Raw genomic sequence first — 15,440 nt, 5'->3', positions numbered from 1 at the left:
GCATATATTTTCTTTATTTGGAAGAGAGGGCACATAACCATTAACCGAGTGCTTCCCTACGGATCCGCTACTGAACTCCACCACGTGCAAGTCAATCAGCCATGAGTAGCTAATGTTTACAATAGTTGAAAATGATGTATACAAAAGAAAAAGGCCTGGATAAATGAAAGTTATTCGGTGCAAATCAGATTTCGGCACTAAATATGCCACAAATTAAAAAAGATTAAATTGTCGATTGCGCAAAAACAAGAGGATGCAGAAAGAAACTGATAGCAGATTTGGAATCAGCATTCCAAGCTCATACAGAATCCGTTGAAACATGTCATGCAACAAAAAATCAAAAAAACATTTTTTTGACCAAAAATTTGGATAAAGTCTGTTCTTGCGTCTACCAAACTTTCGAAAATACACTTCATTTTTTAATTGCAACATAGTTTAATTCGTTGTTTTGAAATACCGTTCATTGCAGACGAAAACCCGTACGGAGCCGCAATACCGCTTTGTACAACAAAATATCTCTAAGAAAAAGCAGGCGAAACAATTGCATTGGTGTGGGATATGAAGACAAAGTGCCGACAGAATGTTTGCCTCAAGCCCTTGAAGTGTATGAAGGTATTCGGGGTCACATCGCAGCAGCAAAAGACGCAATTGTTGAGGTACAAAGATAGCACCGTGCCGACATATGTAGAGCCGGTCTCTGCTTTATGTTATAATCACACTTTAAAAATTTTATGACAATTCTGCTGAATATACCCATCAATGCATCCTCAATAATATAAACGTTACACTAGAAGAGTTACGTCAATCTTTCCTGTTACTTCCTTTGAAGATATGATGTCGTTTTAGGGACGGTACATTACGGGACGCGCAACTCCGTTGTTCCTTCAACATTAGAAGGGTCAATTGCAAATTTGACATTTTTTTACGCTTTAATGCAGGCTTGCTTTCAACTAAAAACCTTAAATTACTTTAAAACCAACTTAACTCTTCTTACATAACCCATAAAAAGTAAAATATTTTGTAAATTAGAAAAAAACGTAACCCTTCTAGTGTTGCGGATAAGCCAAAAGCGGATGAAGTTTCGCATCCCTATGATCTACAATCCCTATGTCGTTTATGCAGGTACAATAGAAACGTTTGTTGAGAAGGATGGGTGCTACTGATGAGTTATGAATTATTAATATTAATAGTTTCAAGTAATTCTAAAGACCACCCATTTGGAAGTAAAGTCAATGATACAGAATTAAGTAGTCTAAAGTTGAAAAAAAAATTGTATGTCTACTACACATTGTCTAGCGTAGTGGACCTATTCGGGTATGAATATTTAACGCAGTTTTTTTGCAAGCTTGCAACCCCTGATCTAATTACCACGAGCAAGATTGCACACTCATCTCCATTGGTGCTACCACCCAGTCTAATCGTGAATGTCTTTATCTTTTAGTGTTTTAAAGAGCGTCCTATTTGGTCAAAAAATGCCTTACAAGTAAATCTGGATTACGGCGCACACTTTCTAAGAGTACTTCTCCCTGTTGTCGCTTATTACTCCACCTCTGGTCCGTGGGCGAGACTGTGGGTGCGGCTTGGATATGATCCCAAATTAGACCCAACTGCCCGAAAATATCAAATCGTGGATTTTCGACTTCGTCAAGGTAAGTCGCCACTCTGGCTGGTTTGTCCGTGACACAAGCGCATCGAAACAGTCTGAAGTTATGTGTGTAGTGCGGACGATTTTAAATGTCAAGAAACATGTAACCATAGTTGAAATGCAATGATACGCCCAAGTAAATCTTTTAGCATTTTCCTTTTTATCATAAGACCGGGTTTGAGCCCGCGCCCCGCAGCCTAGCCTATTGTAGGGCTGATTGCAAAAAAGTTAACTGACTATTGTTGAAACCTGATCAAGTGATCATTACCTTTTTACTAATTTTTTTGCCTTATTTTCAACCTCACGTATTATTCTTTTTTTCAACCTGAAAACATTTTTGCATGATTCAGGTTTAGACGTTGCTAACAACATTTAGATCTGGTACGGTTGAAACAAGACAGGTGTGGAAATTGCACCTTTTTTAAGAATAGCACATGACACAACTGACCTTTGCAGCGGTGATTGCCATTTTAATTCAAGGTGTCACACTTTTGAAGGTGTTCATTCGCCGTATATTCCAATCAAGGCCAAAAGAAGCACATTGACCTACAAACTACCTCAAACCGCCAGCAAGCCTCATCAGACCGAAAAGTCTGTGTCGTCCTTTGCTCCAACTGATAGCAAGTCCACTGAGTCTACATCAAGGCGCAGAAATACGAAACTGACAGTAAGTCCTACCCGACGCGGTTTTTGTAGATTCACGATGGCTGGTACACAAGATGCGCTGGTGCAGGTTATCAGTAACCACTGACCATGCGTCACAATGGCCAGTGGTGCCGAAGTTAGTTGAGGATTGGGTGGGATAAATCAAAATTTTGAACATTGGGGGGATGCATACTTTTATACACAATTTTAGTGGTTCTGATATTAGGTTTATTAAACAATCACCGGACCTCGGTAAATTAGCTGCTAACAGCATAATATACAGATAAGAAATCGTGGCTTAGATAAAAGCGCTACCAGTGCTCTTGTGAATGACTGCTGCAAGATTAAGAAACAAGCAAAGAAAAATTGGTACCTCCAGCGAGATTCGAACCTATGACCTTCCAATGAATACTTAGTTTTTCCAAAAAAAACAAAAGTTATAGACTACTTTTCTTCTTGCCCTCTCCTTTACTAGAACCATTACACTTAGTGCACTATAGGACAAAGTCACTAGTCAGGAGACTGAAAACAATCGAAGCTACAGAAGAACATCTGCAAATTTAACATCACAAGAACTTGTTACAATCGAATTGCGTCTTACGGTAGTGCGCATTGAAAATACATTAGCACTGTCATTTATGCTGATGTCATTAAGAATATTTTGGTGAATGTTGCAAACAATGCTAGCATTGAACCTTTCCTGTCGCAAAGTATTTTCTCAGCCAGGTTTTCAATCTACGAAGATTGGAAAACGATCTTTCACAAGCAGCAGAGCTTACCTGGCAAAAAGAGGATCCTAATCAGCTGGAGTATTTGAGAATAGAGAGGTTTTTCCAACTCGGACAATGCCTGGTAAGCTCTTTTAGCATCGTACAGAGATTTTGCTCCTGTTGCCTTGCTGATTGCTGAATGAATCAATTTGATAACTCATCGATTGTCTATTCAGCACTGGATAATTTTTGACCATTTCAGGAACTAAGGCGGTCTTGAAAATTCGTGCAAGTTCTTTATACTTTGCCGAATCGGAATTCAGGCTACTTTCAAACCGTTCGGTCAGTTCGGACATTACTCTGTCCATGAACTGATTGTAAAGTATTTTATAACTTAATGCAGTTGAGTGTCTGCAGTAGCTGCCATCGAGCCTTCACCCACTCTTTCAAGGACTTTTCTTTGCCATGGTGCTTGCAAAGGCGTGATAAAATTAGCAGCAAATTTTGCGGAAGTGAAACTGCATTTTTGTAATTATTGTTCTCAAACTCCAAATCACGATATTTCACTCGAGTGATTTTCAGGGTCTGAAACAGCTCTTCAGTCTTCACAAGAGTCAATGTCAAGCTTTTCTCTTTGCAACCTGATACTAAATTGCGCTATAAGTGCCAAAGGCTTCAAAATCAGCACAAGTCCCAAATAGGTTTCTGCAGTTTCTTCATTACTGTAGTGCAGTGGCCTGGTCCAACTCGTCCTTAATACCTTCAATGAAGGTCCTGCATTGTCTAGCGTCAAATCCAAGACAATTTAGAACTGTGATCAAACATCAATAAAAGAAAAACAACAACAATTCGAGATGCTTGCAAACAACTAAATCGAAGTACAACTTCATAGCAACTAATTTTTTTCTGAATTATTGGGGGATATATCCTCCCCCTACTTAGGCACCACTGACAATGGCAAAAAAATTGTATTTTGTATCGTAAGATGCGTATTTTCAGGTTGTCGTACTGTGCGTAACCTCCAAATCCTTTTCAAACAGAGCAGACACACATCTCGACGCTATACAGTATAGTGTATTTTACGTTTTTTGTCAAATTGCATGGCAAACTGTTGACGAGCATTGAAGCCCTGAGTTGATAGCCAAGTATAGTTCCTTTAATATCACCGAAATGGTGTAATTTCAATGTTTGCTTTTGTTTAGAAAGCGTCGTTTCTGTTTGAACCCGGAGTGCTGCCATGTTATCGTCAAATTTTTTATCAGGTATGGGCATGACAGCAGAACGAAACATTGTTGTTGTTTTTTAGCTTCATTCTGCTATATTCAATTAATTTTTTTTAAATAAACAAACACCTGTTGACATATTTACAGTTCTTGGTGTAATTATTTCATCGTTTTTGCTATGTGTAGGCTTGTGACATTAATTTACCTGAGGCACAAGCTTTCTTGGAAAAAAGCGACCCAAATCAAACGACATGCAGTAAAGAAAACGGTTGGTTCCTCCCCAATACGCAAGCAGAAGTGAGGGCTTTAATAACTGCAGACATCTACAAGTAAGGGTTTAGAAATTGGGACTGTCACTGTTTAAATATACTGACAGTTTAAGGGCATACGTCAAAGTCTCAAATAGTAGTGAGGAAAACCAGAAAAATGGCGTCATATTTCAATTTCTGTTCTTTGGCAAATGTACCGCTTGATCTTACTTGAGGTATATTTTCAGTTGTTTTACCAGAGGGTTTCAAACTTTTGGCAAATAAGAGATGGTGGTGGTATAACGTTTGTTAAGTTGACATGAAGTGTAATATTGTCTATTCAACTCATGCTTGAAGGTGGAGACGAAGATTGCTTTGTTTGCGTATTCCTCCGCCCAATCTAAATGTGCAACTGCCAAGCGTGAGCCAGGTGTAAACTATGTTATCAATTCACTAATTTTCTCTTGGCAGAACCTTGTCGCAAAGAAGAGATCCACCAATAGGGTCAGAGTTTTCTGACATTTCAAAAGAAAATCCAAAGGAGTTGTTGAAAAGCACGTTCGACCAGGAGGTGGAGGAAGCGACGGGAGATAACACGGACGATTCTGACGATGGAGGAGAAACCGGTACGAATTCATGTACATTGCAACGCCATAGCGGCAGTTCAGTTTTGCACTATCATACCGGTACTCAAACTTTAAATTGAAGTAATGTGGCCTGATGAGCTTACCTCTCCACTCGTACCTATGCACCAGCTAGTCGGTCACATTAGGTTAATTACCGTAGATTGAAAGATACATTTCACAGATGACAGTGGAGAGTCGAGCACGTCAAAGACACCATCCCAAGATGATTTCATGGAGGAAGATTCTGTGGATATCGAAGATGAAGGCACAGGTAGGTCTGCGATCTACAACTACACGCGAATTTATACAATCGAGTTCGCCTATACTTGAAAATAACCCAAACGAATCATTATAATTTGTCCTGCAGTTCATTCTTTGATTAACATTTTCAGAATAACATTGTGCTTTCCTGCGCACTTGACTAAAAACACCATTCAAATATGTGGTCCTGCTGTGGAGCAATAAGCTGACGGCGTTACTGTGTGTAACACACGTTTTCAACAAGTGCTCTTAAACTGAAGTACTGTAGTTCTGCTGGCGATTGCGTAACTTTCTGACTTCCGACCACTCACAATATTGCTTAGCCTACGCCTGTTCAAACTGTCGGTATTACAACAACTATGCTTGTTTAGACGATGGTGATTCCGAGGGGGAAGATGGTGCACTGTATTTTCAAGATGATGATGAATTGGATGCCGAGGAGCAGGTTCGCGGAGCGGCAGCCTTGTTCGAGCAACAATTCCCACCGATGTAGACCTTGTGGGAGTTGATAACCCCAACTGACGCCCAAAACCTGGCTCCAAGAGCTACAATTCACAGCCGATGAAGTTTTAATCAAAATCTGGAGCTCGTTGCTTCAGAATTTAACAAGATCATGATCTTGCACATGTTCGACTTTCAACAAGCTTTGCGACACATAAAATCTCGATCGATGTTTCGTATTGAAATAAACGAACAATCAACAAAGTACTGCGTGAAGACAACTCGCCATAGCATAGTATTTTCGGGTGTAAGTGATATTAGTCATAACGCTGCAGGAGTCGGCACACCAAGCAGTGACGAGGCATTCGGTGATGCGGGTTTGTCAGGTGTGGTTGGGGTGGACTGAATCGCATCTACTTTTGATTTTAAGGTTCCATAAAGCTCCACCAGCTGTTCAGAAGCCTGAAAAGTAAGAGTCGTGATTGAGCCACCAACATCGATGTGATTGCAAACAGTCTATTTTCCGAGAACAATGAGAACACAGCTATTAAATGAAAACACTTTTTGTAATCAAATGACTTACGCACAGTAAGTGATATTCGCACTGCTTCACAACGGAAACGAAAAAAGTGTTTCCTGGCTACTTATGGCTCTGTGCCGCATTTAACACGAAATCCAAGAACGAGCTTGCTTGGTAAGCGATTAACGCCATTGGCAAATGCTCCAGCAATCGTGTCCCAGTATAACGATGACTCACTTTCTTGGACTTAGGCTCTAAGCGAGTTGCGAGTGCTTTCAACTTGCTGGCTGGTAGTTTGTTGCAAACATTAATGACCAGACGGAGGACTTGCTTGTGTTGGACTTCTCTGAAATATGATATGATGCAGTACTAGCAATAATAATAATAATACAGTAGAATTCGCCTATAACGGCATCTCTCGGGGATTGCAAAAACTGACGTTATAGCCGAATTGACGTTATCAACGAACTACCGCAAACGATTCCAAAACTGTCTTTTGATTAAAGAAAGAGGTGTATAATCCAGTCAGGTTCTACAGGATCGTCGCCATCATCATTGGCCTTCTCTTGTACGACATCTTCTGCGGCAGTTTGTACAATGTACATTGTACATGTATGTCATGCAACATGTTGCTCTCTGGTACTGTTTCACGAGGTATGACGTTTGCATCACTTTCGAGAATTTTCACGCGGGAAAAAAGTTAATTCAGTTAATTAAAGTCCCTGCTGCGAACGACGTAGCAAAATAAAGGGAAGACATTTTGCAAGCAGCAGCGCTAGCTGGATTAAAAGACTGACCGTTCGTGGTGAAGGTGATGGCTTAAAGTGACGTTATAAACGAACAAAAGACGACTGGGGGCCAATAAAGGGTGCTGTTACTTGCGAATTGACGTTATAGGCGATGCTGTTGTAGCCGAACTACAATGTACGTAAAAAATAGGAATTCTACCGGGACCGAGCGAAATGTGACGTAATAGGCGAATTGACGTTATAAACGAAGCCGTTATAGGCGAATTCTACTGTAATCGTGTTTTTATTTGCGCCGATTGCGATAACATACAGTACACTGCGATCACAGATGCGATACAACAGACGACAGGAAGCAGCGAAGTGACATAATAGTCTTCGAGTCAACTGCTCCCCTTATTTTGGCTTGCCATTAAGTGTCTTTGCCGAGACAATCAAAGGTACAAATGAGATACATTGCATAATAACGCCACACATTTCATTTGATACTTACTTCAGGCTTTTTGTTGCTATCAGTAGCCTGTTGAACACACACTGACATAGATTGTCATCAGACAGGAGATCAGAAAAGGTGGTAAAATAGGCCACCAACATGTGGACAAATACGCTGTCAGTGGCACAGTCTTTACACGATTTGCCTGAAAAATATGATATTGTGATAAGTACTGGCTCTATAACTAGCAACCCTTGCTCTGGATCCGGGCAAAATAATTTTTTATTAATTTGAAGTTCTGTGAGGGGATGTTCAAACATTCGATGACGCCTCGGGGGTGTCAGATGTGGTTGGTGACAATGGTGAAGAAGCAATGGTTTATCTTACTAAGCACTTGCAGCATGTCGATTAGCTGAGACTTTCGCTTGTTCTTGATCAGATAGAAAACGTGCCACATGATGACGATGCGACCGAGGTGTTCCTTTGTAGCAAACCTGCAGAATCAAGAAAGCAAATGGTTTAAAAAAAGATAATGGCAACTCTGAAATAAACAGAACTGCACGGACGAAACTGCTCAAGCATTTCACCTTCCAATGCAAGCAAGAAGTAATGTTGCGTCTTCGGTGTCATCTGCATCGGTCATTTTAGTTTCTGTAACCTGAAAGCAAACACAACTTCAGTTTATTGATATACTGGATAGATAGCCTACTCAGTCTGATCAATCATCAATGTATCCGTCTCGACATTCGGTTTTGCAAAAGATCTAGTTGCATTTCAACCTAAAGTCCATGCAACCACCAAGCAAAAATTGATGATTTGCAGAAAAAATTAACCTTTTTCCCTTGCTTTGATCTCCTCTTCGACGATTTTTCTTTTTCGCTCTTTACTTCAACAACGGCTTCCGCTTCTGATGACCCATCAGACTTTTTTTGGGATAAACTTTTTAGTTTGGTTCTTGTGGCTGTGATGTGTTCTTGCATGCCGAGAGATATTAAACTGGGAATGAGCTTAGATGCAATTTCGCTATCAACGCGTGGCTCCTTGAATACCTAAAAAACAAAAAAGTGAAAATTCACATTCGACACATGTCTCAAGTTGCACAGCAAAAACCTGTTTTCGTTGTTGATTTAAATGAGATAAAACAATTCGCCTACATTGCTTCTAGTGGCAATCACCATCACATGATAGAACAACCTCGATCTCACCTGTTTATTGATTATATCCCATGCGGATTGGCCCAACGTGAGCATACGTAACAATAGGGCAAGTTCAGTGCTGTCCTGCAAGTACAATGCGTAAATACAATGGATTTTGATTTAAAATAATAATAATTGGGCACATGGTGGTGCACTGATAAACAGATCGACATGCAGTGGTTTCAAAACACTAAGTATTGACTCGGAGAAGTGAAACTATATGAATTAATCCATATGAAATTAAAATAATGATATCATACCCTTGGCAGAGATTCTTTCACTGTGATGTCATGAATAATTTTCATGACGCTCCACAACATGGTGTTGACCGCGAATGGATCGCAAAGTATCATCGAAAGATCTCTGCAAAACGACGGAGAAGCTATAAAAGATTTGTGCTTCGAACGAATAACAAGCAAGGCTAACACAAGATGATGTTGCAACAATCTTTGTTTCGTCAATCTGAGTTCTTCCTCATAGAACATTGGGTAAGGCCATAAGCGTCGATTACGCGGGGCCACGGAGGGGCGCCCCTCGGGTCTAAGCCATAGGGGGGGGGGGGGCGAGATATGTCTGACCCCTTCGTTTTTTTGTTAATATTAACAACTTTGTAAGAAAACTGTCGGTTTTGCACGGTATACGCGAATGTACAAGCTCCCTTCAATGCTCAAATTCCAAAAACAAAGGATGCGAGTCTGATCGTGCTGAGGAAATTTTAGCTCGTCTATTTAACGCTGAGTAACGAGCTAGTCTGGAAAGTCTGTTACGACTTCTGGCAATATCTAGTGCAACAGGCTAGCAACAAAAATTCAATTCCGCTAAAATTGTTGAAGCTATTCATCATTCAAGAGTGTGTGAAACAAAAATCGCCAACAATATTTAGATAACAAAAGCTGTTGCGTTTTTTTTTCATTTTCTGTAATGTACTTATTTGTTTTGTGATAGTTTTGTTTGATATTGATGGACCAACGAATTCAATCCAAAACGAACGACATTCACTGCGTTGTATCTAACAGTACTACTAAGCAGGCATGGGTATTGGCTATTTGTCCAGCCTTCGAACTTGGCAATCATTTTTGCAGTGGCAAAAATGAAAATGTTTGAACACGTTTATTTGCCAGGATTCAAATTTCATTTTCAAATTTAGCGATTTCTTGTCGATTCTAAACTTTATGCGGTTATTTAATATGCAAAGCTCACGAAACAAAATAACTGCTTTTAGGAAAATAGTTTTCACTAATCACCGCTCAGTAAGCAAAAAGATCGGTTTTAGGCGATCACTTTTTTGCGTACATAATCGTTCTCATCACGTAACAATCTTTGATCAATACGATCGTTGCAGTCGACCTTAAACCTTAGCGGCCGCATGGTATAAGCATTTACCTATTAACTCCGCAATTGCCGGCGCCAAATTGGAACACTGTGTGCCTTCCAGGGCATCTGATCAACGTTGAGCAATTACAGCCAAATGAAATAATGCGCAGAATTTTGCACGACAATCGCGACAGACTGACGTGCGGGTCCACAAATAGTGCATTATAATCCTTAAGTTTAGGCCGAAAATCGACAACTTTTAGAAATTGCTTTCAGAATTAGCTGGAAATTCTCGACCCCCTGGAATTGGCTTACTTTAGTAAAAAATTGACGCCAATGGATAGGACTTTAATAAAAAAAAAAAAAAACAAGGAAAACTTCAGCCGACTTTTCTTGTTTTTTTTTTTCCAAAAAATCATGAAAAACATCCGATTTCTTAGAATTATTCAAAAACTTTAAGTTATCATAAAAAATTCTGCTGTTGACCGTAAACCTAGAGCACAGCATCATTCTTCAAAACTCTTGTTTGATAAAAAAGCATTTATTTTGTTCGATATTAATTGCTTCGACGATAACTCACCCTAACACCTGCTCATGACCTTTACGAACGCTGTCAAGGAAGCCCTGTAACTCCCTCGCTCGCTTCACATCAACAAAATGTTCGCGAATGCAAGCATCCAAGCACCACGTGAACTTGTAGCAAGGGTCGACCGAGCACACTTCAGACACCTAGCAGAAACATCGAAAAACAATTTTGGAAAGAACATTTGATAATATGGGAGACATTTAGGAGTGACATAAGTGTTAGCACGTGCCAAAACCAATTTTGCGAGACGTTACTCCAAGAAATCTTCCCTTGAAACACCAAACAGACAATAAACAGCTAGTCTCAAATCCAGCAGCATTGTTTAAAAGAAGAAAAGAGTAAAGGAAGACAGTTTCTAAGATCGCCCATCAACAGGAAATTAGTTTATTTAACAACTAATCTGCTGGCCGTAAGATGCTCTTCGCATCGTCACCAACCTCAAGATCGTGGAGGGACATTAAGATCTCAGCACGTAGGGAGCAATAATGAACATTGCGTGTCTTCAAAAACAAAGTCCTCAGAAACTGCAGAACCATGTCGTACAGTCGAATATTTTTGCCTGGAAATTAAACAAGTAAAACTTGCAAGTTACGCTAGAGATGGACCGATATCAGTATTTTCACCGATATAGTCTTGTAAGAATACATAGCAATTAGCGATGATAGTCAGATTAAATAACAATGAGTTTTATCAAATCCCAAGATGGATTTTTATTACACAAAAATGTTCGAAAAGGCTTCATGCGTGCCATGGCTGTTACGTTCTAATGTTTCTTCTTAACTGTTTTGTTACGTCATAATGACAACAAAGAAATGGACAATTGGACACCACAATCAAATATTTCCCAAATCAAATAGAAGGTTCAATTGCGAACACTCAAAAAACACCATTAAAAGTGACAAAACTAAATGAAATACCACTGTTTAAAAAGACTTCGTATCAGAGCGATTTGTTGAGTATGTTACGTCACAACAACAGTGCTCAGGACTGCGAATGTTGCTTTCTGCACCTGACAAGTCTGTCGTGGTTTAGTGTAAAAAATACAAGTTTAATAAACGTTTTGGCAAATTTCATTTTGATAAAACTTTCCAGTACTGTACCGTTGATAGTAACGGCTAAATTTTGTGGATAATAATTATATAGGTTCATTTCCTGATTATAATAAACTGCAGAGTACTTGCTACACTGTGCATGATTCTTGAAACTATAAAAGGTGTTCGAATGTAGTAGTAAAAACGGTCTATAAAACATGTAAAAAAATTTCATGTTTAGAATTATTGATTCAACTAAAACAATTATGTACTGTACTAATATTGCGATCATTTTTAATTTTCGTTATCCAGTAATGTTAACACAGCTAAAGCGTTGACTAGTGCAAACCTATACCTATCATGTCTGTTAAAGTCTTCACCACATGTCCTTGTCTTCGGGATTTCGGTGAAGAGGTGAAAAAATTTTTCCCCATTGCACAGTCGGTGGAGAGCAATGCTGCTTCTTTTTCCTGAATTTTAATTCAAAATACTTGAATAGCTTATCAGTTAGGTTCACACTTCACAGAAAGGTACCAACAAAATAGGCTTACTATTTTACTCTATTCTTGCAAACTGAACAAACTTACACTACAGTACCAATATGTTCAGGTTGAAGCTTGCTCAGGGTGTCTTTTCATACAACATTTCGTATAACTTTCTATATTTCCTCCTTTTTTTTAAAGGTGTATAAAATTGGTTATTTTCAAAAGAGGCAAAGTGCTTTGTTGAAAATCTTTCAATTTGTTCTGTTTTGTTGGTCTTAATATGCTTTGAATATTGCCATTCATGATTATTGTCATTACGTGGCTGTCCACGGTTTGTGTACTGCCATGATTACAACTTTTAAATAGTTTTAGACCTTTTTATATAGCACTTCTCAAACGTTTTAGCCACAGAACACCAAGTCAGATAACTTTTCATCATAGCTAAAACTCAAGAAACAATAATATGATGGAGTAAACCAAAATGCTGTTACGTCATAGCTGGAATTGTCACATTAGAATAGATATGGCATGGTAGGATAGGTAGGTAGGGCATGTGCTATTCAATACTGCCACACTTGATTTCATGTTTGTTTAGTGTTCGTATAAACACTATGATTGAGATCGCTTTCAAACGCAGTAAAAAGCAGTTCAGCACATCAAAAAGCTACTGCCTTGTGAAGCCTTAGGGTTAATTCACCTTTATATATTGAGTTAAAAGAGGGAGTACTTCATCACCAAACAGGGTTTGGTTTTTCTGCCATATCTGCCGCTTCACTTCAATTGGACAAGCTTTGTACAAATATTTATCTTTAGTAAGTGCACTGATGTATTTTTCAGGAACCTGTTCAAAAAATATGGGTGAAGTCATGACAGACACAATATATTATACAGTATATATACGAAAAGTTTTTGAATTGATTGTTTTTGAACACAAGATTTTGAATTGATTCAAGATGCATCTCCAACTCAAATCTAAATAAAACTGAAAAATTATGCTCACACACCTGCTTAGTGCTTATAGGCTACAATACATGTTATTTTTTTGTATAAAAGTATTATAATATATATATATATATTGTGGTTGAAATCATTGTTGATAAAGGAATAATTCTGTCATGTAACTGGAAGGCTATGTTACATTACCTTGGGTAAATGCTTTAACAAACACATAGAAACAGGAAGAAGCGAATCAACTTTGTGGAGAGAAAAACTTTTTTCAAGAATTGCTTCAAGTTTTTCAATTGAGTCATCATCATTATTTTTTGAAATTTCCGTTATTTTACTAACGAGTCGATCACGTAAGACTTCAAATACAGATTGATGAAAATCAAGTCTTTTCAAACCATGCAAGTCTAAAAAAATAACAAAATTAAAAATTGTATATAGTTCAAGATTGAATACAACAAACTTAAAAAAGATATTGATTGAAGTAAAAATTATGTACTGTATGTAATCTGTGGTTATATTACAGTACATTGAACTTCCTTGTTGTGACAAGTGCTTTCAGGGACACTTTTTCAAATGCGCCTTTAAGGGCCACTATAGGAAAATTATGCTTCCGCAGTCAAAGCTATTAAGTTAGCTTTTAGCAGTCAGCCAATCTTCTCCGGAATGGCCCGTTTCGGTGAGTCCGATTCCTTAACGGGGGATTTTTTCAATTTTTTTTTTAAATTATTGGGTACCGTAGCCTAATTATCATTGCCATTTTAGGGTTAGGGGTTAGGGTTAGAGGTTAGGAACTCACCGAATCGGACTCACCGAATCGAACTCACCTAATAGTAGCAGACCCATCTTCTCAAACCCTTGATATTTCTTTGGTTAGTGTTTTGACATATTTTGTTGTTGAAAATAACGCAGTCTTTCAGACAGAATAACAAACAATCATGAATTGGGTCATTTTTAAATCAACTTGAAAATATTCCAAACAAAAGTTTAGAATGCATTTATATATTTTTTATGCAATAAATACTATTAATACTACAAAAAGTGCTCAATGCCAAGCAGAGCAAACTACATCAAATATATATAGTTATCACTCTCTAAAACCTCTACAGCCTGTTTCACTTTAAAAGGGGTATCATCAGAAGGTCATTGTTCAGATAGAATAGCAAAATAAATAGATTCTATTTGAATAAGGACCTTCTGATGATCCCCCTTTTAGGGTGAAACAGGCTGTAGACTAGAGGTTTCAGAGAGTAATAACTATAATTGATAAATTTGTTAGATATTTATTTACAGCTACATATCATAGCTAGGGTTGTAAAGGGGTGGAAAGTTTCCGCGAATTTTGGAAACTTACCGGGAATTTTGAACAACCCGAGGAAAATTGGGAATTCTCATTTGGCATTTATTATGTTGAAAACATTTGTTAAATATTTCATGAATTAAAAAAATATCAAAAACCCATCTTAAGCATTTCTTGTTTTCTTTAATTATTATAAACACTAATTTGGTGTTAATTAAGAATGAGGCTTATGCAAACTTTTTCAATATTCAAAAAAATACTGATCATATTTTGGAGCACTCACACCAAGGTCCGCAATAGGTTGGCAAATGAAAGGGCGGAAAAACTAGTATCAACCAGGTCAAACTTGACATTGTTTGAGCCGTGTGAAGACAAGTCAACTCAAGTTGAAGTTGACTCTGAAGTCGATGACGCTGCCAGAACAGACATTAATACATCATCTGAAGAAGTCGAGCAGGAGGAGATGCTAACCGGCAGCAACTAAAACGACTTTGTAACTGACTCAGTATTGTTTTTCTTTGTAAAAAAACAGATTGGTAATGATTCATTTTTGAAGTTATTAAACTAAACCATGTGTTGGTATGTTCTTAAGTATTTTAGTTATACATAGTACTTTTATTCTAAACAGTATAATATAAGGCCATTATTTTCCTGTTTCAACATCTAATTAAGATTGTTTTGAAAGTTTCCGAAAATTCCCCAAAATTCCCGTTAATGCCCAAAATTTCCATGGAAAGTTTCGGCTCTGAAAATTCCCGGAAATTTTGCAACCCTAATCATAGCCAACAACAAAAATGCAAAATACAGTACCGGTAGTTGTACATAACCTCACAAAGACAGGCACAGCAGCTCACCTAACAATGGCAGTGCAGGTTGCAAAGATGGCAGAAGAATGCTATTTTCTTGTTGAAATTCTTCAATTGCTCCAAGTGGATCAGTAGTATTTGTGAGAGCTTCTTGAAGAAAAGACTTCCCTGCTATTCCCATGTCCTCCAATGCTTGAGTCATTGCAATGTTAATTATTTACTTAGTAACAAGAACTATGTATGGTTTAAAGTGTGGCAGCTTATTTTACTGTAATTCAA

General features: G+C 38.1%; 2 protein-coding genes across 2 annotated transcripts in view; one reads left to right on the top strand and one right to left on the bottom strand.

Moving 5' to 3' along the window:
- The window catches only part of LOC145772070 (general transcription factor 3C polypeptide 5-like), a 22,125-nt gene extending 16,084 nt beyond the window's left edge, over positions 1-6,041 (top strand). The window contains exons 5-12 of the mRNA XM_082583884.1: positions 470-656; positions 1,442-1,649; positions 2,143-2,312; positions 4,203-4,262; positions 4,410-4,552; positions 4,943-5,097; positions 5,279-5,368; positions 5,730-6,041. Coding sequence (XP_082440010.1) covers positions 470-656; positions 1,442-1,649; positions 2,143-2,312; positions 4,203-4,262; positions 4,410-4,552; positions 4,943-5,097; positions 5,279-5,368; positions 5,730-5,851 — 1,135 coding nt within the window. The 3' untranslated portion in view covers positions 5,852-6,041. The remainder of the gene's footprint in view (positions 1-469; positions 657-1,441; positions 1,650-2,142; positions 2,313-4,202; positions 4,263-4,409; positions 4,553-4,942; positions 5,098-5,278; positions 5,369-5,729) is intronic.
- On the bottom strand, positions 6,020-15,440 carry LOC145771551 (negative elongation factor B-like). The gene is made up of 14 exons (XM_082583254.1): positions 15,210-15,440; positions 13,254-13,462; positions 12,808-12,951; positions 11,981-12,095; positions 11,032-11,153; positions 10,589-10,737; positions 8,955-9,057; positions 8,704-8,778; positions 8,332-8,547; positions 8,086-8,156; positions 7,886-7,992; positions 7,559-7,703; positions 6,557-6,665; positions 6,020-6,261 (listed from the first exon to the last, which is right to left on the bottom strand). The coding sequence occupies exons 1-14, from the start codon at positions 15,361-15,363 to the stop codon at positions 6,121-6,123; spliced, it is 1,860 nt and encodes a 619-aa protein (XP_082439380.1). The 5' UTR covers positions 15,364-15,440; the 3' UTR covers positions 6,020-6,120.

This window comes from Aplidium turbinatum, chromosome 6 (assembly GCF_918807975.1).
Source record: "Aplidium turbinatum chromosome 6, kaAplTurb1.1, whole genome shotgun sequence".
Taxonomy (NCBI): Eukaryota; Metazoa; Chordata; class Ascidiacea; order Aplousobranchia; family Polyclinidae; genus Aplidium; species Aplidium turbinatum.
Note: the sequence above shows the minus strand (reverse complement) of the source record. Positions and strands in the feature narration are given on the sequence as shown.